This window comes from Anser cygnoides, chromosome 3 (assembly GCF_040182565.1).
Source record: "Anser cygnoides isolate HZ-2024a breed goose chromosome 3, Taihu_goose_T2T_genome, whole genome shotgun sequence".
NCBI classification, from domain to species: domain Eukaryota; kingdom Metazoa; phylum Chordata; class Aves; order Anseriformes; family Anatidae; genus Anser; species Anser cygnoides.
In genome coordinates this window covers 110,975,799-110,991,653 of record NC_089875.1, presented here as the reverse complement: position 1 = coordinate 110,991,653, position 15,855 = coordinate 110,975,799, and the positions used below count along the sequence as shown (strand labels likewise).

General features: G+C 35.4%; 1 protein-coding gene across 5 annotated transcripts in view; it reads left to right on the top strand.

Annotated features, from left to right (window-relative positions):
• Positions 1-4: 4 nt before the first annotated feature.
• Positions 5-15,855, top strand: part of SMC6 (structural maintenance of chromosomes 6) — a 35,195-nt gene continuing 19,344 nt past the window's right edge. Inside the window, exons 1-16 of one of the 5 annotated variants that reach the window (XM_013172664.3) lie at positions 41-150; positions 532-606; positions 2,730-2,880; positions 5,201-5,349; positions 6,506-6,623; positions 7,444-7,549; positions 8,583-8,719; positions 9,185-9,246; positions 10,073-10,153; positions 10,606-10,707; positions 11,176-11,295; positions 11,388-11,486; positions 12,547-12,693; positions 13,091-13,179; positions 13,731-13,895; positions 15,190-15,368. In XM_013172664.3, coding sequence (XP_013028118.1) covers positions 5,206-5,349; positions 6,506-6,623; positions 7,444-7,549; positions 8,583-8,719; positions 9,185-9,246; positions 10,073-10,153; positions 10,606-10,707; positions 11,176-11,295; positions 11,388-11,486; positions 12,547-12,693; positions 13,091-13,179; positions 13,731-13,895; positions 15,190-15,368 — 1,549 coding nt within the window. In that variant the 5' untranslated portion in view covers positions 41-150; positions 532-606; positions 2,730-2,880; positions 5,201-5,205. Of the gene's footprint in view, positions 151-531; positions 625-2,729; positions 2,881-5,200; positions 5,350-6,505; positions 6,624-7,443; positions 7,550-8,582; positions 8,720-9,184; positions 9,247-10,072; positions 10,154-10,605; positions 10,708-11,175; positions 11,296-11,387; positions 11,487-12,546; positions 12,694-13,090; positions 13,180-13,730; positions 13,896-15,189; positions 15,369-15,855 lie in introns of all 5 variants that reach the window. The other 4 variants (XM_013172663.3, XM_013172666.3, XR_010830642.1 and 1 more) reach the window with 4 other exon arrangements.

The following is a 15,855-nucleotide window of genomic DNA, read 5'->3' as shown; positions in this document are numbered from 1 at the left end:
GGAGAGCGCGCGCAGGCGCCGCGCCCGTGGCGGCTGTTCCGTCGCACTCAGCCGCCCGCCCCCCGCCGTGCTGGGCTCGGAATCTCCGCGGGAGTGCGGCTCTCAGCCGGTTGTAACGGTCCCGCCGCTTGGCGGTGGGATCGAGGAGAGGTAGGATGAGGAATGGGTCATCTTCGTGGGGCCGGGTGAGGGCTCCCGGTGGCGGCAGTGCTGTGCTGTGCTGTGCTGTCAGCAGAGTACGGCCGGGCCCTCGCTGAGCTTGCCGGGGATGGGTTCCCCCGCGGTGGTTTTTTTTTCGTGTGCCCCAGGGTGGGTTTTTCGGTTTCTGACTTGTCCCTGTGGCGGTCGAGCTGGGTGAAATTTCCCCCGGTGCCTGCCTGCTGCTCAGGGGTAGCGCATGGGGTTTGCCCCGAGGCATCCGGCATTATAAAGGCAGGGGGAGAGGCAGCTACTGACCAGGGAGCGCTTTCCTCCTCCTCCTCCTTCTCATTCTTCCCCTCCTCTCCTTCCTTCTTCTCCTCCTCTTCTCAGCTGCGGCAGAAACGAAACTGATGTGAAGTTTCTCTCGTCTGGTGCATCCACCGACATAAGCTTTGCAACGGGGAGGTGATTGCATCCTTTCAGGTCGTCCAGGGCAAGTTTTGGGACAAACAAGCAGTAACTGTGGCATTGGGGGTGTGAGCAGAGGGATTTTGTTCCTCCCCATAGATGCGGTAGAGCTGCCATCGCTTGTTGCTTCTCCAGCAGGTGCTTGCTAAGTGTCTGCATGGGGCGGTACGGACTTTGTGTGCCTGATAACATGAGCAGCTGGCCGAGTTGAAAGATCTCATACCTTTTTTGTACAAAAAAAAAAAGAAAAGAAAAAAGGCTTTTTTGGCTGTGTATGTTTCTTTCCTTTATTGTTAGAATCTACCAGAATTAACATGTAGTTCATTTATCAGTATCTCTGTGTCTGTTTAAATAAATGTAGTGTTATCAGCAGATCACAATTCTTTTCTTCCCTTCCTCCCGCCCTTCCTCTTATATGTTACATTCTGTAACACTGTAGGTCTGCTCCTGTGCCTTCTGTCAACCTCTGTTGTGGTAACTGGATGAAAGGCAATCCAAGGTTGTAGCTGGTCTGGTTGCAGAGTGGTTGAAGTGGATGTTTCGAGTGGCGAATGTTTCCTACCTTAGATGATAACAGGCTGACACATAGTTGCTGGAAAGCCAGCGTGAGGTGGTTTTGGTGGTGGTGTGTCCTGCATTGTCTGCCCTGGATGATACCAGCTGTGACCAGCTAGGCAGGGAGGAAGGAAGAAAGGAGGAAGAAAAATTTAGAACTGCATTGCAATGGAAACTGGAAATAGGATGCCTTGGGTTTGGTTGGAGCATTAGTGGCTGGCAGTGCATATTGCCTCCGGTGCACGCAGCCTGTCTTGCTATACTTTGATGTTAGTGGTGTAAATAGTTTTCTATTATAACGTGTAATAGTCCTAATAGTTTTACACAGTACCATGTGACACATCTTGGAATGGTGGTTTCCTTTCACTTTCTCATTACGTGCATGAAAAATGTTTGTTATGATTTGTAGTGATCTTGTGATGTTTTTGTAATTGGATCTGTCTTGCCCTTATTCACGCACAGTTAATAGCTGTGGGTTTTACATTGTGCTCTTACATTCCATGCTAGTAAAGGTCATTTTTTATTAAATGAGCACTTTTGTATTGTCTTTCTGAATGATAGTCCAGTTCTCACATTATTGATATTCCTGACTTTGTCATCGCAAGTTTCCATTAGCATAGTCCTACTTCATATTGCAACATAACCGTACATTTAGACTTCATTTTAAAAATACGATGTCTAGTCCTTTAAGCGAAGTTCTGTTAACATTTGTCAATAGTATTCATTGTTGACTTCCCATTAGTCTATTGCGTACATTAAAATACTTGTACTAATCTTTATTTTTGCCAATTTAATAGTTTCCAGTACGATACTTGCATATTTTAATGACAGGTCACATCTGCAGCTTTTCCTTTGCTTTCAGGTATTCCCAAGCTGTTGTTAAAACCATGATAAGCAGTGCTAAGACACTGCAATTGACTATTTTTTTCAACTTTTTTTTCAATTAAAAAGTTAATGAAGAAAATCAGTGTGTCATCGTACAAGTATGTAAAAATGTAAATTGTAAACAATGTAAAAAAAGGAACTTTCTGTCAAAAACACTAAGATGGTCTAAAAGTAAAGCTCGAGTGTAGTATATGTCATTTTCAGTGTTTTTTTTGTTTGCTTGCTTGCTTGTGTGTGGGTTTTGTGTGTGTGTGTCTTAATTATTTGTCCCTTTAGCTTTTCAAGCTTTGTTTCTTGTGAGGTCTGATTAGTGGACTCCTTGTTGATGAGGTCAATTTCTTCTGCCTCCCTGCTTTTTTATATGCACTGTAGGTGTTACATCTGCTTACATCTGGTACTTGTGATAACAATTTCAGAGGCTGTTTCAATACAGTTTAAGTTTCTGTTAAATTTTATCTTCAGTACTAATTCTTCTAGAGTTCTGGAGTGCAAACTGTTTTATTTTTGACTTCATTATGCTTAGATTGAGTGAGTGAGTTTTCTTCTAGGCTATTTTGTTTTCCGTTCTCGTAGTCTCTTTTCCTTAGATGTGCAAATGATATAGCAACAGAATTCATAGCCCTGTTCTTTAGTTAATATTCATTATAGCATTTAAGTCTTATGTTTTCCCTTCTTTATAGAGTGAGACTTCAGCGGAACAGCAAATTGAACAAATGCCTACCTTCATGTTTGGTTGATGGATAAATTCCAAGAGCATACAAGCAACTCTTTTCTGATCCAAGTAATATAATGACATGGTTATGTAGGAAACTGAAAGAAGCACAGTAAAAGGTATGTAACTGAATGATGAAGTGTATTTGCTTGCTTGTTTTATGTGTATGATCTTAAACTACATAACATAAAATGGAAATGGCAGATTCCCTGTAAATATTTAATTAACATAATAATAGTCCAGAACTTAACCTGATATCCCTGATATTATTGCAAGAAGATAAGATGGGAAGCTTATTGCGTGTCTATCTTTGCTTTGAAGTTCGTCTGTTTCACTTGAGGGAAAGGGATGTATGCTATTTCGTATTATTTGTGTGGTTTGTCTAAGACAATTAATGAGGAGATAATCAAGTACTGTTTTATAAAACCCAAAGAACACCCAGAATAGAAATTCAGCGGTCTTTAGTGATGTAACAAATTTTAATGTCTGTGGTGTTTGATATAATAAATGCTATTTATTGTCTGTGGTGTTTTATGGTATGAGCTTTTTCAAACTTATATTTCTGTTGAAATCAGGCTAGAGTTTGACCAGAACGTTAAGCTGGCACAAGTGAAAGAAGCTGCTTAAAGAAGCACTCTATCTCGACATTGACCCAAACATACAAATTTGTATGGTGAAATGGTTGGGAAACTTCTTTTTTTTAAAAAAAAAAAAAAAAAATCCTGCATCAATTTTCAGTGCCTTCAGTCAGTTTATTATTCTGCTTCGTAAAGAGTTGCTTGAACTCAGGGAGACGAGACAGAAACAGAGGAGGCAGGTGAGACAGCTGGCTGCACTTAGTTTATCCACAGACGACTTGCCTCTAAGTAACCTGAAAATTGCCGTCCTACTGCTGAAAATTGCCATCCTGCTACTGGCTGAGTGCCAGTGATGGTGACAGCCAGTCATCAGGTGCTCCAGGAATTCAAGCTGGTCTTTTACCCAGTCCTGCAACTGATAGGGTCTGGAGCATCCTAGGGAGAGGCCTGGAAGAGGAGACTGTGGAGACTGTGGGAGCAAGAGCCCAGGCAAGGCTTGACAAGGAACCGTGGAGAAGCTCTGGGAGTGCCTGAGGGCTGACTGAGCAGGGGTCCCCTGGGACCATGCATTGCATGGCTGGAACCACTGTGCCTGCCCACCTAACTTTCTCAGGAACCTTGTTGTCTCCCTTGCAGGATGCGGGAGGTCACGTTAAGAACTGCTGGGCTGACCCACCAGGCTTCTTTCCTGTGTCATATCATCTGTCAAGTAGGACAGGGAAACTGTTACTCATTAACTTCAAATATATCTGTGACAAGAAGTGATTTGGTACCCTGCTTTTTTTTTTTTTCATTTTTCATGAATTCACCCTACTCTTAGGCCATTCAGTGATTTTTCTATAATGGTGGATATTAATTGCATTTAATACCTCAGAATTTTGCATGGTGAGATGTGTGTAAGTTGGCTGCCACTCTTGCTGGAAGGAAGCAACATTGCCTGAGCAAGAGAACATGCTCAACTGTGGAAACATTTTGATATCCAAAAATTATGTAGTGGTTATCCGTTTGAGCATGGTCTGGACACTTCTCAATAGGTGACCTAACTGCTGGCAAATGAAAAGATTGTGCATTGTCTTTGTATGAACAGGACCTTGTTTCTGCTGTGGACAAAAGTAATGTGGTCCATGTTTTGTGTTGTAATTTGGGACTCTAGGTATAAAGAGTGTAATGTGCAGTTTAGGGGGAATAAGAACCACACCCTAATGATACTGTTGCAGAAAATGTGAAATTTTGACTATCCTAGACACCTGTTCTTTTGGTTATATGCAACTTTAGTAGACTTTGTTACTTTTGCAGGATTTATTTCTTATTAGTCATATTAGTGAGGTGGGTTATTTATCTCTGTAGAGGAAGCATTTATATGTATATATGTATAGGTATGTTTTCTATATAGAGAATTGTCCTTCATTAGTAAAATGACAGCATTTTGTTTACTGTGATCACACAACATTGCCCAACAAAAGCAGGTTGGCTGTGTGCAGAAGTAGGAAGGGAGCAACACTATGAATCTAAATTTTCATTTATTCGACTTTATGTATTCCACATATTCACTGTCTAGACATTTCTCAGCCATGTATAATTAATACATTTTCTTTTTGGCTGTGCAAATCATTTTATTCAAAATTGTGTCGATCGTACTGCAACATTTGCAATGACCTTAGAATTTCTTGTATCAAATTAAGTAAGTGCAGTCTGCATTATCTGTAGGTATGTTTTCGTATAACAGGTTGTAAGTTTCAGTCTAATTTCAGTACTACATATTTGTAACTTACAGATTGTAAGTTTCAGTATTAAATTCAGTACTACATATTGGGCTACAGTTTGATATGTCCTCACTATAATTACTTTGATATTTTTTCAGTACTCATGGGTAAGAGAAAGGAAGAAAGTGTTTCAAAGCCTAGATCCCACAAAAGACAGAGGCAAGAATTCACAGATGAGCACAGTGATGAGTCAAATGATGAAGAAAACTCACTGTTTTCATTTGATACTAATTTTTCTTCTGCGTCGGTAAGTTGTTTTAAAAAAAATCCAAAACTAAGAAAATTGATGTATAAAATTGTCTTTGGTTGATGTTGAAATAAGTCTTGTATGTAGGCTTCAACTGAACTAATCAAAAAGAAAATAGAGATAATGGCTGTAATGAGAACTTCTGAATGTTCATTCTTACCATATTTTTGTGGATCATGTAGTTATGACAGTTGATCATAAAATAACAGTATTCTGGTTTTATGGAATGAATGCTACTGAAGTTGACAACTAAGTAAAGTTGAAAGATTTTGTTTAATAGAAGTATGGCATATTTGGTTTAGGGCTGTAGGAAAAGCAGAAAAAAATATTTAGGAAAACAAATAGTTTACTAAAAGAAGCATTAGATGCTTTCTTTTGTATAGCTGACACTTTGAAATGACAATTAAAAATGTTTGAAATGCTTGTTTTGGAGGTGAAACTTGAAAATGGGAATACCTATTTTCCGTTTTTCTGTAACAGTTAAATTTTAATTTGATGTTGGACTCTTAAAATAATTTTTAGCACACAAATACAGTCTTGCATGTTATACGACACTGGGGTTGATTTATGATCCGCAGAGGTGTAACTCCTCACTTAATTTCCTTGAACAGTACCTATTCTGTGTCACTGGATTTTTTATTTTTCCTGAAAACTTTGCTTGATTAAAAAGCATTACTTTTCTGAAGCATTGCAGATAAAATTACCTGTCAAAATAGTATGAGTTGAACATTGGGATGTCAGTTTCATTTCTAGTTTCATTTCTAGTTTCATTTCCTCCTTCCTAACTTAATTCTATTTCCCTTTTTCAAAGTCGTGCTAAGACTTTTCAGTGTTGTTTAAATAACAAAATCTTTCTATGATGCTCTTTACTTACTGCTCTAATCACTGCATTACGATCTTGATCTTTTATATTAATTGTAAGTTAGCTATGACAAGAACTGAAATTTGCCATTGATAAGAGTTAAGTTTTGGTAACTGTTTTGATCTTAATTTATGTAATAACAAGCAAATTTTCACAATATCATGAAACCCTTCTGATGTTCTCGTGGTTTGTTAACATTGATGATTTTTATTATAGTCATTTGAATTCTCATTATATTTGAAGTAGATGAAACGTATTTAATTAAAATGCACACATAACATAATATCTATTTAGACTGTAGGGGAAGTTGGGATAATTGAAAGTATCCAGCTGAAGAACTTTATGTGCCATTCCATGTTGGGACCTTTTCAGTTTGGATCAAATCTCAATTTTGTTGTTGGAAACAATGGAAGTAAGTATTGATTACAACATTGCTATGCCAAAAGACTGCTTTTGTTAATAATTTAAAACATCTAATTTTGATTTGGAAAAAAAAATAAAGATACGTAGATGAGCTAACACTTCTAAGAATGTAGGTTGGTTCAGTTTTAGACTCAGGAATCCCATGGGTCTCTGCCAGTAGTCCAGAGCTGATGAAAAAGTGAAGTTTTAAATTCAGAGGTTTGCAAAAGATAATGAGTGCAAAACATTTCATTATATAAATTTATGTATAATTCAAACATAAACTTCATGTACTCATATGTTCATTTTAAAATACATAGTAATTGTCCAAGTTTATGCCAAGTAGAAGCTGTTTTAGAAGGATGTGATTCCTTTCGCAAGTTCAGTTCTTTTGGAGGGAACATTTCAAAAATTAAACGTAAATGTTTAAATAGAGCTTAAAACCTTTCAGTTAACTGAATGGTAATATGTATTTGATTTCTTCTCTCGTATAAGTGTTTTCTGCGTGCTTGTAAGGAAGGGAGTTTCCTTTCCTCCTGAGGTAGGACATCTTGTTGAATGCATATTGCTGAAGAATAGTAACAGAAGTTTGGCTCAGAATGAATTTTTGGGGGGGTACCTTAAGGAATGGATGTGTTTTGGTTTTTTTTTTTTGGAATTGTTTATTTCTACAGCTATGACTATTTTATGTATTTGACATAAATTGGAATTTAAGTGCTTGAATACATAAGCAGTCAAGCAAAAATCTATAATGTGAGTGAATTGGATAAAAAGTCATGAGAACTTTAAAAAAATAAAGTAAAATAAAAACTTCAATGCTTCTATTACAGGTGGAAAAAGTTCTGTGTTAACGGCTCTTATTGTTGGACTTGGTGGGAAAGCCACTGCTACTAATAGAGGTTCCTCATTAAAAATGTTCGTAAAAACTGGAGCAACGTAAGTAAAACTTTTTTGTTTTAAGATGGGATATGTAGTTTAGTGATTTTGATTATGGGTAGCTGATCAGTCTTTTGTTAACTTCATTTTCTCTGTTTTCCCACTGGGTCTAACTCATAAAGGGGGGGGAAAAAAAAAGGCATAACACTACCATATTAAAAATAAATAAATAGAAATCTACCAGTAGAATGCCACTAGCTAAGGCATATTAAAATGTGCTGCTTATTGCCTAGTTCTCGTATATTGCTTTCACTGCTCACAAAATAGTGATAAGTCTTCTGTTTTGTGATGTGAGTTTATATGCAGTGCAAGGACCTTGACATGCAGGTGGATTATTTAATGCAAAGGAAGTGAATTTGTGTCTGCAGCAAGAGTGGGGTTAGTATGTTTAGGGGAACCAGAAAAGGATGGGAGGAGGTTTAAAAGCTTACATTTACATAATGCTGTAGATCAGTGTCACAGGCTTTTCCTTTCAGAGGTGCCTGGTACTACAGATTTTTGCCGTATGTGCCTTATACATAATAACATTTCATCATTCACCTAAGAAGCAGAAAATCTGAATTCAGAATTGAAACCACATTGCTCTTTCCTAGAAGAATGCTTTAAGCAGTGTATTATAGGTTACTTTCATTAGGTATGGCTTACAGAAGCTAAACAGCTTTTTACCCCAGAAACCAGTCTGGTGACAGTAGAACAACCGAAAAGGAACTTGATTCTGCAACCTAAACATGAAGGCAGTCAGATGGGAAGGAAAGGTGAGGGAATCTGCTCTCACAACTATTTGCTTTTGACTGGTAACTTATCTGAAGGTGCAAAAGGACAGTGTGTAGCAATGTTTCTGGCTACATGTCTGTTTTGGCTCAAACAGCACCAGTATGTTTTGTTCTTACTTGTACTATGACTGACTTTAAGTTACTACCTACACAAGACGTGACAATTTTTGTGGAAAATTAGAATGTTCTGATTTTTTTTTTTTGATTTGGAACTAATTTCAGTTGCCTGTGGTGTTTTTTTTTTGTTTTTGTTTTTAAAGTTCTGCAGATATCTCAATAACATTGCGAAACCAAGGTAGAGATGCATTTAAACCAGAAGTGTATGGTGACTCTATTATCGTGAATCAGCACATTAATCTGGATGGAAACAGAAGTTACAGACTGAAAAGCAAATCTGGTTGGTGGTAGTCTTCAAAGCTTTTTAAATATTCTCATTGCCTTAAATGCTTTGTTGTTAATGACAGTTTGTTTCTTATAAGGTCAGTGGTTTTGCATTTACCTTAACATGTTAGACCTTTGTATGTTAGAATGTAAAAAGCGGTTGTCAGGTTCTGCATGATGTGAGGTCATACAGTATTATGTCTTTTGTGGGTTTTTGTTGTTGTTGAATTGTCTGATTTACCTAAAATCTGTCACAGAGGAGTTGAGGCAAGGAGTGGCTTTAATTAAAAGTACAAATTCATGTGCAAATGCAAATATCATATTGGAAAGATTTTTTTAAAAAATACCTTGTCTAGGACTAAAGCAGTGCTACAAAAATACTAATGTCATTTATCTTTAATAAGAAGCACTAGATTGAACAAAAGATTAGAAGGTTGCATGTCTCTTCTGTGGACCAATTGTTACTCTCTCTCTCTCTCAGGGACAGTAGTTTCTTCGAAGAAAGAGGAACTCTTAGGAATACTGGATCACTTTAACATACAGGTAATTGATGCAGTGTTTAAATTCTGTGTAATTTAAGACGTACTATATTAATACATATATTTTATAATTCTTTAAATAAATGCAATGCGTCATTTTGTGAAATGAGGGAAGTTCACCTTTTGCATGTTCTTTCATGATCACTTCCAAAGGCAAAAGAAAATTAAAATTTTATGAACCTCATATAGTGCAGAATAAGACTCTGTACCAGACAAGTAAATGTTTGGTGTACTCTGCAAACTTTGAGTTATGTATCTCATTAATGAAAGTCTTAGCTGATGTAGGTTTCTTACGTACCTGGAGCCTATTAATTATTTATTTTTCCCCTGAAAATTTTTTTCAACTTTTGCTGTTGCAGAAATGTGGATTTCTTTTTTTCTTACCTTTTTTTTGCTGCCTAAGTGATTAAGGAAAGATGAGGTAGTGTACATCAAGTATAAAATATTCAAAATATTCAGCCTGTCAAATAATATAAACTTAATTTACTATGTATTGATTTTATGTTGTGGGAACTTCTGTAAGAATATATTGGACAGTTCGCTGAATTGAATGATGTACTTTGGGCAATTAAATAAAGACTAATTAAATGGCATTGGATGAAATTCCCAATGTTAATCTTGTTAAATACATAGATAAAACAAGCACTTTCCAGAAGACACTTTTCTTCCTGAAAACAGTTCCTTAAAAGTCATTTTTGTGATTCAAATTTGTGTTTGGAGTGTGGGTTGTTTTTGTGTGCGTGTGCGTGTGGTTCCCATCCCAACCCTAATCACAGTTACCTATCTCTTTTCTCTAAAATAAAAATAAAGTAGTGCATCTAACGTTACAGGTAGATAATCCTGTGTCTGTTTTAACTCAAGAGATGAGTAAGCACTTCTTACAGTCTAAAAATGAAGGTGACAAGTATAAGGTAAGAAAAATCTTTTAATATGTTGATTAAATGTTAAAAGGTAACTTTTAGTCAGTTTGGTTCAGGTAATTAAAAAAAACAATGCACTCCAGGAAAATAAAGAAAAATATTTGAAGCAAAAAATACAGGTTTGAAAATTTTAGAGGTGTCATTTGCAGAAAAAAAATAACTTTCAGAATTCTTGATTTTAATTACCTGATTGTAGCAGTCATCCACTTGCAGAAACAGATTTTTAAAGTTTCTTTTTTCTAAAAGTATTGATCAAATTATTAAATTTTCTAGGGTGCTGCTGAGTTGCTTCATTATTCAAAAGTACCTCACCAGTTATTTTGCTTAATGTATCTGTTATTGTACATAGCACTTGGAATGAGTGGTCTTTCTCTGGTATTTATATAAAGTTCACTTAGATGTCAAATTTAGTAGCTTACCTGCATCTTTTTATTCTTTTATAGTTTTTTATGAAGGCGACTCAGCTGGAGCAAATGAAAGAAGATTATTCATATATTATGAAAACTAAAGAAAATACAAGTCTTCAGATAGAACAAGGAGAAGAGGTATGTTAAAGTCACAGTAATTATTAACACAGGTTTGAGCACTGAAATAACTAATAGTTAAAACTATTATATATAAAACAATATATATATTATATATAATATAAAAATATAAATATAAAATATATTTTATAATATGTAAAATATAAATATATAATAATAATTTATATATAAATAATTAACAGTTAAAACTGTGTAGTTTTGAGTTGTTCTTAGTGATGTTAAACTTTCAAAAAAATCTTTGCAACGTTTCATTCCCTTTCCAGGGAAGTGGTTGAGTCACCATCCCTGGAGATCTTTAAAAGACACTTAGATTTAAGCTTAGTGATATGGTTTAGTGAAGGACTTGTTAGTGTTAGGTCAGATGTTGGGCTAGGTGGTCTTGGAGGTCTCTTCCAACCTAGACGATTCTGTGATTCATACTGCACTGTAGCTTTATGCTTCTACAGTTGAACTTTTTTTTTTTTTAAGCGTCTTCAAGAGCTTAAGCTGCTTTATAAAGAAAAAAAGGAACGTTACAGAAGCATTGGGTTTGTGAATGAAATGCGAAATCATCTTGAAGAGTTGAAACATAAAATGGCATGGGCAGTGGTAAGTTCCTTGTTCTAATGTTTCCTTATATAAAACTAACTTTAAATTATTCCTAAACTGCTGCAGACATTCTGATATGTGCTAATATTTAGGTGGGAGAGATGGAAAGAGAAATACAGCCAATCAGAGAAGGCATCAGAGCTGAAGAAGGAAATACAGAAAAGTTTGATCAGAAGCTAGAGGAATGCCAGGTACATATAAAGTTTAAACCATATTTCAAATTTTGGTTTTGCTTTCTTGGCTCAAGAATAGAAACTATTGAAAACTATGCTTCTCCTTTAGTTTGTAAACTGACTTCCTAGGCTTTTTTCAAGGCTCTATAGCCTTATAAATACTAGTGGTTACAATCTGCAAATGTTTACTTAACAGTAACGTTTGCATTCCACGTCCAATTGGAGAAAAATATTAGGACACTTTGTTTTCTGCTGTTTATTTGGGGGGGTTTGTGGGTGGTTTTCATGCTGATGCTTTAGGTTTAGATAGTAATTACGCTTCTTTTACTGTGAATTTTGGATGGCTACCATTGCTTATCCCAATGAATGTCAACTTAAATTGTTTCATTGTTGAGAGTACTTCTTCAGTGCCTATTTCTTTTAACAGCAGAATATTTTTCAGAGATCTGTCACGTAGGTTTCATTGGTTTTCCGTGCACTGAATATGAATGTCTGATTCCAGGAGACATCTGGAAATTAAACAGATTATTTGGATGGTACTTAAAACTTCTGGAGGTAATAGGAAAGAATAATATTGCCAAGCATTCAGAGTTGCAATGACATGTATCATTTGCAGGTTAATACTAGGCACTGTTATTTTAAACTTTTCAGTCTATTGAAACTCCTCCAAATTTTCTGAATTGGCACTTTTTTTTAATATGGAAAAAAAAAAACTAAAAGTATATATTTGTTTTACAATTTAAGTGTTTTTTACTGTATAGCCAAACATGTCTGTGTAATATTGAAGAAACATCATCTGGATACTGGTCTCACCTCTTCCCATTTGGCCTTATTGTAGTTTATAGAGTCCTGTGTTTTGAGTAAAGCATGAGTAAGGAAAAAAAAAAAAAGATTTGATAGTCTTTGGTTTCCTGAGTGTGTTCCTATGTTAATTTTCCTCTTTGCATATTGTGAATGACTTGAGAGATGTGTCAGCAGATGGATTCTTTTAGGTCATACTTCCTCTATAGCATGAAGAGGTTTTGAAGAAAATTTTGTTTCATTACTACTTGCATATTATTTTCTTTTTGTCCTGAAGGTTAAAGTCAATGAAGCAGAAGAAAAGTACAGAACAATACAAGAGAAATTAGTAACAATAAGTGAAGAAGCAGAAACCCTGCATCCTCAGTGTATTTTATTAAAAGCTGATGTGCAGACAAGAAGAAAAGCAGTTAATGAAGCTGAGGTAGGCAAAACAACTTTCAATGTTGATACTGATTTAAAGCCTTAATTCTGTTCCTGCTCTACCCATACGTGCATCTTTATGTCTAGGTTTCCTGAATGTGTAGTATAGCTCAGTGTAGTTCAAAAAGGTGATTGATTGGCAAGTAGCTTTTCTTCAGGGTCATAGAATTTATATCTTTACACAGGTGTTAAGCAATGGACAGCTTCAGTCAGCATAAACATGATTAGAGAGTGTGAAAAGGAAGGTATAACAGTTAATTTGATTTTTTTTTTTATTGGAAGTATTAGTAATTGCTTGTTGTTCAGATGCAATTCAGTGTTTACTTTCTTAAAACCGTATTTCTGTCTTGAAATAGTTCTTGTTTCTGCTAAACTAGTATGTCCTGTTTCCTTCACAGGTACTTTATAACCGTGTCAAAACTGAGTTGAAACGTCTGGGAAAAGATGATGAACAGCTGCGTAACCGAATTGAAGAAATGAAAAAAAGGTAAATACAGATATAGTGATTATGGTGTATATTTATTGTATAGATATGTACAGAGTGAGCTCTTCTGATTAATGAGAAAATCTGTAGTAACAGAAAACAATTGTTTAATCTTTAGAAGGGTCTAGTTAAACATTTAAATGTGTCTGGCCCTGCTTCTTTGTATACCAAGACTTAGACTGGAAGGTCACGAAGCAATTGGGCAGAAAAAGCTTTTCTTTTTCCTTGGTGACTGTATACATTTTTCTAGTTTTATACAGTGTTGCAAAACAAGTACTCTTTAAAACAATTATTATAGGAATGTAACGGGAGGGAGAATTGTGTGATTGCAAATTTAAAATTAAAAAAAATCACTATGGTTTGTAGATCTTGTGAACGCTCTGAATCTTAAATACAAGTTTTTTGATTCATAGATCTATATGTGACGTACTAAAAGTTTTAAGTACATATCAAAAGTAATATTTTGTTAAAACTTTTATAATTTTAACTAAAATTAAGTAAACCCTACAAATTATCGTGCAGTTTTTAAAATACTGAAGTGTGATCTCTTCTAGTGCTAATAGGATTTCAGATCCTGAAAAGTTGGAAAAACAAAGGAAAATTGCACAGTTAAAGGAAAAGTTACAGGCATTTCACGATGAAGAAGTGATGATTGGCCAACAGATGGATCAGTTTCAGCAGGCTGTTTATAAACATAAGGAAGAACATGCTAAACTTAGGTAAGTTAGAGTTATCTTTTACTTCAAATTATGAGAGATCTTCTCTTAAACACCTGCATTTCCTTGCATTCCTTGAAGTATTAGGCTTCGGTTTCTATATTTGCTTTTGTTTGTTTGTTGTTTCTCTTTCCTTCCTAGTTTATCTTAGGAATTGCTAAACTTTTCTCCGCCGAGCATGACTAAATTCAGAAACTTTTGGAGAATTAACAAAACTGTTCTGTTATTAAAGGTGAAAGGTAATACTAATTTAAAGCCTGGTTTAAATCCATGCTGCAATTTGATGTCCTTCTTTCTTCCCATCGTCTGTCACTTATTCTTTTATCATCACCCTATGGGAAGACTATGATTTGCATTATTTTCATGTTTTATATGCTAGTAAATCCCAGTATGATGTCATAAGATCTATAACATGATGTAACAAATTATATACACTTAAAGATAATTATTGTATCTATAACTAAATGTAAATTTATAGAGACTTTAAACCACTTGCTTCAAATGTCTATTTAGCTCATAAATGAACTAGAAAAACAAAGCATTCATATGCTGTGATTTGGAAACATGAACTTGAGCAGTGGTTACCGGAGGGGGTTATGGTTATGTTGCCATTTATTGTTTAAAGAGATTTGAGAATTGTTGCCCATTACACATGATGTGTTATTCGAAACATCTTTTACCAATTATCAAAGCCAATATTTTCTTTCTTCTGTTGAAGACCTTTGTAGAAGAGGGTGAAATTGAAATACGAAAATAGAAAGTTATATTGATCTTTTACTTTGTTGTCATTTTTTGTTTATAACATGTGTTACTGTGTAAACAATGTACGATACAAATTTACAGTTTGTTAGGTGTCTTTGTGTAGGACAAAATTCATCTTAGAACATTGCCTTGCTGTTGTGCTTTTTGCTTCAGTTGTTTTTTTCACCAAGTAAAATTGTTTTTCAATATGTATCTCTAGCATTCTGTACTGCTTGATATAATTTTGATGCTTTACATCTGCTTTGGCATTTGTATCTATGTTGTGCTTTTTTCTTGGTACCTTTCACCATGGTAAAGTCATGTAAAACTATGTTGCAAAGTGGCATCTTCTTGTGTTTTTTTTATTTATTTTTTTGTCTTATGTTTCTTAAAGCTCTAAAATAATTGTGGGTTTGTAGCTAGTTGTACTTTGATGTACTGAGGTCTTGTCATGCTATCCTATTATATTAATACTTGGAAAACAAGACCATAATTATTTCTCTAAAATTACGGCTTCGTAAGCTGTTGCTACTGAAAAAAAAATCTCTTCTTTTAGGAGAGAAGACAGTGATATGAAACGAGAATTGGATGCTAAGCAGAAACAGCTGAGAGAGCTGAGAGATAGTAAAACAAATATCTTTAAAAGATTTGGACAACATATACCGTCATTTCTTGAAGCAGTTGAAACAGCCTATAGGCAAGGGCACTTTAAACGCAAACCTGTTGGACCTTTAGGTAAGAATAACAGCTGAAAAATACAGTTTTTGGAATATTTCTTTACAGGTTTTCTTGAAGGGCTGCTGCTGTCAACAATGAACTTTTAGAAAAGCTATTTGTTATTCAGGGAGTTCAAGATATATCTTTCTTCTGTAATTCCTGGACTAAAGTTTTTATTTTGGTAGACTATCTTTTGCTTCTGTCCTTTTGTTGTGGTTTAACCCGGCTGGCAGCTAAACACCACACAGCCGTTCGCTCACCCTCCCCCCTCCCTCTCTGGGATGGGGGAGAGAAACGGGAAAGTGAAGCCGGTGAGTTGAGATAAAGACAGTTTATTAAGACAGGAATATAATAATATAAGGAATATAATAATAACAATAATAATAGTAATAGTGATAATGATAATAGTATTAACAATAATAATGTGTAAGAAACAAGTGATGCACAATGCAATTGCTCACCACCCGCTGACCGATGCCCAGCCTATTCCCGAGCAGCCGGCCCC